Source organism: Mustela nivalis, assembly GCF_964662115.1.
Source record: "Mustela nivalis genome assembly, chromosome: 18".
Taxonomy (NCBI): domain Eukaryota; kingdom Metazoa; phylum Chordata; class Mammalia; order Carnivora; family Mustelidae; genus Mustela; species Mustela nivalis.
This window is the reverse complement of record NC_139037.1, coordinates 11,756,925-11,766,578: the sequence shown is the minus strand read 5'-3', so window position 1 is coordinate 11,766,578 and position 9,654 is coordinate 11,756,925. Positions and strand designations below refer to the sequence as shown.

Genomic DNA, 9,654 nt, shown 5'->3' with positions numbered 1-9,654 from the left:
ATTTATCACCTTTGATTATAACCATTTTAGTGGGCGGGAATGGTTCTTCTGAAACTTTGTGAGAACCCAGACTCCATCTGTCTTGCTCGCCAGACAAATCCCAGAACCTAGTGCTGTGCCTGGCACTTACTAGACATTCATATTTTGTTCTATGTGCTAAAAAAAAGTGTTGAATGGATAGGTAAATCAAAAGTTACTTAGATGGTTACAATAATGCTTACTGATTGTGGATTCTTCTCCCTAGCTCTGTCAAGGGATCCAGTATCCTTTCTCCTGCACAGAACGGTACCACACCTTTTCTGTTACCATACTTTTTCTTCAGGGAGAAAGGAGGGTTAAACGTAAGCTTTCTTATTTTCCTTCAGACCACTCATTTGGATCTTAGGTGTGCATAAATTCCTTATTTAGCCACTTAACAGATAATTTCTTGGGTATTAGAACATTTTGTTTTTTTCTATGTTGATTTCTCAAGCGGCATTTCTGCTCACCTCTAAGCACTCCATGCTTGCAAATAAATATCCTTCCTCCTGTTTCTTTCCAAGCTGCTCACCCTGGGACAGTCAATACCTGTGACAGACCAGTTCTGCTATTGGGGGGATGGGTTCTTTTAATATCTCTCTACCCCCTGTTTTGGCTCCTTGATGTGGAAGTATCTGAGGGACGTTTAGAGCAAGGAAGATGGACTAGGGACTGGGTGATGTTCATAGCCAGCACCCAGCACTTGAAAAATGGTTCTTGAATGAATGGATGGATGAATGGATGGATGTCAATATGTGAGAGAGACATATTGCAAAATGCAGACTCGGTGGACAAATACTTATTGAGTACCCACTGTGCATCCCACTATGGTGCATGTTGGAATAAAAGGTAAACAAAACCAGGGACTCGCCTTGGACTAGGAAGTTTCTAAAATTACCAGTTCTGGCTGTGTCTCACTTTCAATTAGCAATAATCGCGCCTCGGATAAACCTCATTGGCTACGATACTGCCACTGCGCAAAGCTTGTGTCTCACTTTCTATGTCACACCTAATCATCTTCAGGATCGCATTTTAGATAAGGAATCCGTCCACTGCTTAAGTCTCAAGTAGGAAGTTCCGATCTACTCTCAGCAAAATTCGGAGTCACAAGTGCCCCAGTGCCAAACAGCTAAAAATTCCCCAAATGCTAGGCTTCCTGATCTGATCTTAGGGGTTCCTGGTTGGGAAACCTCCGCAAGAATGGACAGCACGTCCACCAGAGGGTGCTGTGGGGGCAAATTTGTGCCGGGAGGGAGGCTTGACCAGTGACCCTCAGAGCCAGGTAGGCGTCTCGAGTAATTTTCATTCTTCCTGGCGTTTCCTTCCCAGCCCCTTGAACCGTCGCCGCCCCTCCTCCCATAGGTGGTTCCCCCCCAATAATTAGCCATTTTCAGGACCTCTAAAGAGCGCTGGTTTTGAAAAGACGCCCGACTTCTGTTCCTGACGCCCCGTGGCTCGGGCCACTCGGGTCACAGGCCGGGTCGCGCTGGGTGGGTGGGTGGGGACCTCCTGGGCGTCAGCGGCCGGGCGCCGCAGGGGCCGCGAAGGGGTTAACCCGGCGGGGGGGAGGGGAGGGGGCGCGGGCCGCGCCTGCGCTCTGCCGCCCTCCATTGTCTCCACGGCGGCGAGGAGCGCCGGCGAGCGCAGCCCGGGACCGAGCGGGGCGGAGCGGCTGGCGGGGCCGGCGGCGGCTGGAGCGAGAGCGCGACGCGACGCGACCGCGGCTTCCCGAGCTCCGCCTGGCCGCCCAGCGCCGCAGCCCGCCCGAGGCCTGGAGGGGTCCGGGCCGGCGTCCATGGTCGCGGCGTCCTGAGGCGGGGGACGCGCCCGGTGCCCCCAGCCCTCCTCCGCCTCCTCCTGTCCGGCGGGCGGCCTCCTCCGCCGCCTCCCTGCGCCCGCCCGCCGCCTCCCTCCCTCCTTCCCTGCGGCTCCCCCGGCTTTCGGGAGCCCGGGGGCGGCCTGTGGCGCGCCGAGCCCGCGCCGGACTGCGCTTCTTTGGACCTTGAGGGGAAACATGCGTTTGGCTTGGATCGTTTTAAATTCTTAGTTTGGGATCCCCGCCCGCCTGCCTCTTCCGCCCCGCGGGTTTTCTTTCCTTTTTTTCTTTTTCTTTCTTTTTTTTTTTTTTTTTTCCTTTTTTTCCTCCCGGTCTCCTTTTTGACTCCCTCCCCCTTTATGCTCGCCCAACCCTCCCCCCGCTGCTGAGAAGTGGGGGAGGGTCTCGGCCTCCAGGTTCCCGCCCCACCGGGGCCCGGGCGAGCATGGGGGGCAAGCAGAGCACGGCGGCCCGTTCTCGGGGCCCCTTTCCGGGGGTCTCCACCGATGACAGCGCCGTGCCCCCGCCGGGAGGGGCGCCCCACTTTGGGCACTACCGGGCGGGCGGCGGGGCCATGGGGCTGCGCAGCCGCTCAGTCAGCTCGGTGGCGGGCATGGGCATGGACCCCAGCACGGCCGGGGGGGTGCCCTTTGGCCTCTACACCCCCGCCTCCCGGGGGACCGGCGACTCGGAGAGGGCGCCCGGCGGCGGAGGGTCTGCGTCCGACTCCACCTATGCCCATGGCAATGGTTACCAGGAGACCGGCGGCGGTCACCATAGAGACGGGATGCTGTACCTGGGCTCCCGAGCCTCGCTGGCGGATGCTCTACCTCTGCACATCGCACCCAGGTGGTTCAGCTCGCACAGTGGTGAGTCCGCGGGCGGTGGAGGCCTCGGAGGGTGGAGTGCAAGGGAGGGCGCGCCGGGGCGCCCCAAACCTTCGCGCGCGCTTGCGAAGATTGGGATGTGGAGTGCGCGACCTGGATCTGTCCGCCTTCCCTTTGGTTCCTGGGGATGAATGGGCTATCTACCCTTTAGAAAAGAGGCTTCCTGCGAGGCTGCGGAGCTGGGCGTTTTAGGACTTCAGGCGTTGGTTCACTTGTGGATGAGCAGAGTGAAACCTGCCCATTGAAGTCCCATGTATCGGCATCACCGTCCTCAGAGAGATCTTGTCTGGCTTATAGCAAGTCGGCCTCGATGCTTCCTTTCACTGCAGCATTGTGCCTACCTTCCCGTTAACAGGGAGAGGGATCCGGTTTGACCAAGCGGTGTCTCCCAAACAAAGAGTGTGAAAAGAAAGAAAATTGGGGGCAAGTGTTGTTTGGATTAGGGCTCCCACTCTTGCTGAGAGAAGGGGGTGCCCAATTTTGCCACCCCGCTGGAGAGCTGTCTGAATTGTTTAAAATGGAGCAGCCGGAAGGCTGCTGCCATAGACAGGTGTGGCCTGCTGAATGGAGGGCCTAGCCAGGGAGCCTCCCTCTGAGGCTTTGCAGGACCAGGGTTCTGGTGGCGGGTGCTGTATGCATGCAGTAGGCTTGGCTGGGTGACTCTCACATCCCTCCATCTTTTTTCTTCCCTCCATGCCAAGTGCTAGGTCTTCCTGGTAATCTCTACCTTTTTGTCACGGGAGGTTGGACTTCATTGCCTGGATGTTGTTGGTGTGTTACCGGGGGAAGAAGGGGATTCAGAAAATCTGGATGAATTCATTTTGTGAACTTCTGGTGACAGGCCAGCAAAAGGCTGGAGGAGGATTTCCCAGGCCCTGACTGGCAGGGCAGAAAAGGCACTGGCAAGAACTTCTGGAGGAAAACAGGTCTGTCTGCTCACCGAACCTGAGAAGCCAGGTTAGGCTGCTAGAAAATTGGTCAAAAGGGGTGTGGGGCCGCTATTTGCTAATTGGCAAGTCAGTGTGAAGAAGTTAACATTTTCAGACTCTTTGGGAGAGTTAAACAAATCTAGATATTGTGTAGAAAGAAGGAAGATTGCCTTATGGAGGGTGTATCTATTGGAACACTGTTCTAGCTATTGTGGAATAGGGTAGACTTTTAAAATCTTTCTTATTTCTGGAAGTAGTCTGGCTTTTGTTTCGATTCTATGAACTTTAATTTGTGAAATAATTTTTGAAGGGGAATTAGTGACTAATTTAGAGTAACACTGGAAAGTGGCTTTTGAATTGCTAAAATTACATTTTAATTCTTTTTTTTTAAAAGGTTTTATTTATTGGGGCACGTGGGTGGCTCAGTGGGTTAAAGTCTCTGCCTTCGGCTCAGGTCATGATCCCAGGGTCCTGGGATTGAGCCCCCTCATCAGGCTCTCTGCTCCGCAGGGAGCCTGATTCCTCCTCTCTCTCTCTCTGCCTGCCTCTCTGCCTACTTGTGGTCTCTGTCTGTCAAATAAATAAATAAAATCTTAAAAAAAAAAGATTTTATTTATTTATTTGACACAGAGAGAAATCACAAGTAGGCAGAGAGGCAGGCAGAGGGAGGGGAAAGCAGGCTCCCCACTGAGCAGAGAGCCCAACTCGGGGCTCCATCCCAAGATCCTGAGATCATGACCTGAGCCGAAGGCAGAGGCTTAACCCACTGAGCCACCCAGGCGCCCCAGGATTTTAATTCTTAAACGGACCTCTAGATACCATCCGAGCTTCCTTGATCTACATCAATCTCTGTCCTGAATAAGATGCAAGGTGTGACTGCTTTGGGCACTTTTAGACATTTGATCATTTTTAGACATCTTGAAATTAAAATTTTTTCTTATAAAATTAGGTCCAGAAAAAGGAAGCTCTATTTGTGAGATGACTGTGATTAACTTTTTAAAAGAACTGTCATTAGTATCCGATTTTAAACTGAAAAGCAGTGCATGATCGTTCTCTAAAATCACAGAATTTGTGTGTTGCAAAACACATGTAATCTTATGGATGCTTATCTGGGGAAGGAGTTCCCGTTTTGAAAATTTCTTAACTGTTTCTTACTAGACGCTTCTTTTTCCTTATTCCACCTGGTACCAGGTTCCATAGTGGAGTTAGGAGCTTACAGTTGAATTCCAAAATTTCAGACTCCTCAACTGCGAAACCTGAGTTTAATTTTTTTCATCTAGCTGTGGTGAGGGTAGGAAGAGCCACAGAACCATGAGAATATAGGAAAAGCCGGGGCATAGTAATCCTTCTGGGATCAGTATGAAAGTGTGTGTGAGGCTGCTCCTAATATTTTGGGTAATACATTCATTTTCCAAATTTTATATAGATATACATACACACTTTTTGAAAAGTAATCTTTATACCCAGTGTGGGGCTTCAACTCACGACCCCAAGATCGAGGCTCATGCTGTACTGACTGAGCTAGACAGGCCCCCTGGGTAATACATTTTTTTATAGGACTGTCCTTTTCTAACATTTTGAGCATACCTGGCCCTGCCCACTACATGCCTCCACAAAATTCCCAAATGCTCTTGGTGCAGGAGCGGGACACCATCCTGACTGACAACCACTTGTTCAGGGATTCATTCTTTTATTCAAATAAAATAATTAGTTTTTCCTTTGCAGTTCATTTACCATGAACCTTCACATTTCCAGTCTTCTGCACTGGTAGTTCTGTCTCACTTTCCGGAACAGGCCACAGGACCTTCCTTCCAGGACATCCCTTTCCTCTCTTGTTTATTGCTGTAAGAAGAGAAACTTGTTTCTATTTTGGAGCCTTTGAGTAAGGCCAAGCAGTTTTTGCTCCTGTGTCGTAAGAGTGAAGGATAAGGACTTTGGTGCACAATTGACTAGATGCCTAGAAGTTGATGGCATGTTGTTGCTTGTGTTTTTAAGGTGCTTTTGGAAATCTTCATGGGCACCGACAACAGTTGTCAGTGAAATAAGCAGGGGAGTTCAGGGTACACGAAGCTTCCTCGGAGGGAGGGAGCTGATGTTGTGTCTGGAGGTAAAATACTAGGGTCTCTGGCCCTCCTCAGAGTAGCTGTGACCTTGGGGAAGACACATCACCTCTCTTGAGCCTCGTCTTTGTTATTTTAAAAATAGACGCGTTAGTCTTTGGCAGCCAGCCTGGAAAGGTTATTCCCCAGGTCCCGTGAGGATACGTAGCCATCACATTTGTCTTCTCTCGGTTCCTACGCTTCCCCAGGTTGTGAACCTTACACGCCCTGCTCCCTGTAATTGGCTTGCTTTCCCTTCCATTCTGTTTTTGGGTAGTTCTTTCTGATCCCTCATGACTCAGACTGAAATGCCTCCTTAGAGACCGCTCTTAAAATTTGCCTCCCTCCTCTGGATCTTTCCAGCCACTCACCTGTTACCTTAACAGCACTTCACACACTTTATAAGTATTTTATTTTATCTGTTTGCCTTTTCTATTTAGTTTGACTGATTTTTAAGTGCCATGAGAATAGGATTGGGCCTCTTGCTCACTACTGTATCGCTTGCACTGTGCGTGCCTGGCACAAATATTTGTCGAGGGAATGAATCTGAGTGCCTCCTGTCCATCATCTCATTTAATCAACCCTATAACTGTGAGGTAGGCGGTTTCGTCCCCATTTTACAGGTGAGGAAACAGAGATGTAGGGCAAGGTCAGGAGCAGACACAAGGTCAGATAGTGAAGAGGTGGCAGAGCTGGGGTTGGAATATAGGTCTGCTGGTGTTAGAACCTGGGCTCGTAACCATTGCACTGCACTGCCTCCCATCCCAGAACACCAGGAAGCTGGCTAGTGTCCTGGAAATCATGCTGGCCGACGAGCCAGAGCACTAGGCTCATCTGTTGGTTGGGCTATCAAATAACGGCCTGACTTGTGACCATGGGCACGTGACTCATTTAATCTCAGAGGCGCTGTTTTCTCACCTGGAACATGGTCGTAATGCCTGTCCTGCTTACCTCTCAGAGTCGTCGGGGGTGGCTAAGCAAAGTGGGGGGGGGGGTTCCTGTAGGGGCACTTCTACAGTTCTCTGCCTTCTTTCCTCCGAGCAGAAGGTGCTAGGCAGGGAGATTGAGAACTGTGTGAACTGTTTCCCCAAAATGGAAGCTACTGCTCTCTGCTGAAACCTGACCTACATTGGCGGGCCGTTGATAATAACGAAGACCGTCGAGAAGAGCTGTTTTAGAAGATGAGAGTTAGCGTCCCTTCCTTTCCACTTTAAAGTGTCAATTTTGCTATAAGGTGTTTAACCTCCAGATGGTCTTCTGCGTGATGTTCTGGAGATCTGGTTCTCAGAACATGGATTTCTGGGGCGTCTGGGTGGCTCAGTTGGTTAAGTGTCTGCCTTCGGCTCAGGTCCTGGGATCAAAAAAATCTAAACTGTTCTCTGTTGTCCCCAAGTCATCAGCGGGGCTGATAGAAGGTAACTTTTGCTAAGTCTTGGACCAAGTTGGCAGGACATCTCCTGGATTCTATTTGCTGCCATTCTAGGATTCTCAGGTGATTTAATTGTCTCCTCTTAAATAATTTAAACAGTTGCCAGTTCCATTGGAGGGGATCAGAAAGCCTCTCTGTGCTTCACCATAGGTGTGCTAGAGGTAATGGTCCTTTACATGGCTTCTGGGGAAGGAAAAGCATTCTGTGGTCTTCAGAGAGCAAGATGGGTCTCCTACCCTGCAAAAGTTCTATTCTTAATGAAAATCTTTCTGTACAGTGGAGTTTATAGTTCTCTGTTACTATGAGGGCTTATTTTCTACAAAATAAAAATTTAAAAAGTTCCCTTGAGAAGCTGATAATTCCTTGAAGGTCACAGTTCACTCTTCCTTATTGGGGTTTGAAAGGTGTTGCTAGAAACAGTGGCTTGGCTCTTAAAGTGTTTGTTTTATGGGATGTGTGCATTTAGCTACTAAATAAAGACACACCCCAAATATGTCATAAGGAGTATTGACATATTGGCCGTTCTGCACCAAGGAAATGCAATTCTAGTTCCTTTTGAGAAAAGAAACCTGCTTTGTATTGTACAAATGTGATACTCAACACAAGCTTCTAGGGCACTCATATTTTAGTAAATCTGATTATAAAACTAAACATCAATTTCAACAGTTCCAAAATTAGAAGAAACTTCATAGAGAAGTGGTTGTAACAGACAGACTAGTCTTGTTCCTGCTAACCCTTAAATAGGGTGCTTCTAGTGATCGTGGGTCATTGAAGCTATAGTTCTAGAATCCTAAAGATAGCTCCAAGCCTAAATCCTAATCCCAGTCAGGGATTTAGAATGCTGGAGGAATTTAAATTACCATCTCTTTCTTTTCTAAGCCTTGTCATGGCCTAATCTGTATCAGATCATCCCTAGTGATTATTAGTGTACAGAAGGCATTTGTCATAGAACCAGCAGTTTTCACTTCTGAATCTTATTTTCTCATAAGGTCAGAGGTTTATCCTTGAATGAAACACATGGGTTCCTGGTTTTGGTAGTTGAGGAGTAAGTTTTGGGTATGAATGAATAACCTGAAAACCAGTTACAACCCTCAAGTATGAAGCAGATAAGGAGCTAAGTTTAATCTTAAAGCAGCAGCTAGGGGTAGCTTCTGGACCGAAGAGACTGTTTACCCCGAAATCTCCCTGGAGTTGTTAGAACTGAGAGTGCAGCCTTCCTCTGTTGGAATTAAAAAGGAAGGGGGAATTCACCGGGTCTCTATAAACACCACGTTAAAGGAGGGCATGGTAAGAATTTATAGCGCACTCTTTGGATCTATAACAAGGAGGCAGAAGCAAGAGCTCTCTTGATTTCTGTGAATGGTTCAAGGGGTTTTCAATCTTGACGGCCCCCATATTCTCTGGGGGGCTTGTTAACAATGCAGATGACTGGACCTCACTCCCAGAATTCAGTAGAGCTAAGGAGACACTGAAGAAGCTGAACTTGGAACAAATGATTCTGAAAATTCTCATCCCAAACAAAAAAAGAAGTGTGAATGCTTTTCGGTGCACTCATTAGTGTTATTTTCAGTATTACTAAACGAATCAAGTGTCTCCAAAGCAGTATCCGTACAGATCTTCCTTTCAGTTGCTCCAGAGGCTGGATTCACCCAGCAAGAGCATTGCTCATGGTTTGATGTTTTTCTTTTACATGGAACTGAGCATTTTTCTCCCAGAGATAGGCCTGAGCCCATCTGCCTTGGTCCTGAGAATTGAAGTTGCTCAGAACAGAAGGTAATTGTGGCAGTGTCCCTTCTCCTTCTGTGCTTGCCTTCCCCCTGATTTTTCTCCTAAGGCACAGCTGCCTTTGGTTGCTTGTGCTACAGAAGGGCTTGCTGAGCTAGATCCTCTTTTATGTGGCCCCAGCCAGCAGCTAGAGAAGATCCTCGAATGAATCCAGACTTTAAATGGACAAAATACCTACTTTTCCTTTTTCCTGGAGACCCAAAACTCTGAGACCTTTTGAGTGTGTGTATGGAAATCTGTTGAGCCAAGACATTCATTTATTCAGCTGCCAGTCACTGAGTGTCTCCAGTATCCTAGGACTTGTGTGAGGTGCGGGGAATATATTTTTAATATAAGGGTGATTAACATTACTTTGTTCTTTCTAAGAATTTTGCTTCCTTACTCCTTAAGAGAGAGTCGGAATCTTGCAGCTTAAGGGGAGATTTTTACCTTCTCCATCAGTTCTTCTGTTGAACAAACAAATTCAAGGTTTCGTCTCTGAGGCTGCTCTGTGGATGGTGTTTGCTCCCTGCTCTTCACGGACAGTCTTCATTCTTTCCTTAACCCTGTTTCTGGGCTGGAGCAGGTGATTTTTCTTTGTGGTTGCAGCCCAGTGCGTGTTAAGAAATTCCTCATGTAGCCTCATACAAGTGGTCCTGTATCTTCTCAGTGAGAACATCTAAAGGAAAAACTGTTTTTGCAAACTCTTCGT

General features: G+C 48.4%; 1 protein-coding gene across 3 annotated transcripts in view; it reads left to right on the top strand.

The window, feature by feature from the left end:
- Positions 1–1,635: 1,635 nt before the first annotated feature.
- Positions 1,636–9,654, top strand: part of ZNRF1 (zinc and ring finger 1) — a 100,096-nt gene continuing 92,077 nt past the window's right edge. For all 3 annotated transcript variants that reach the window (XM_082712303.1, XM_082712304.1, XM_082712305.1), the window contains exon 1: positions 1,636–2,703. In XM_082712303.1, coding sequence (XP_082568429.1) covers positions 2,280–2,703 — 424 coding nt within the window. In that variant the 5' untranslated portion in view covers positions 1,636–2,279. The remainder of the gene's footprint in view (positions 2,704–9,654) is intronic.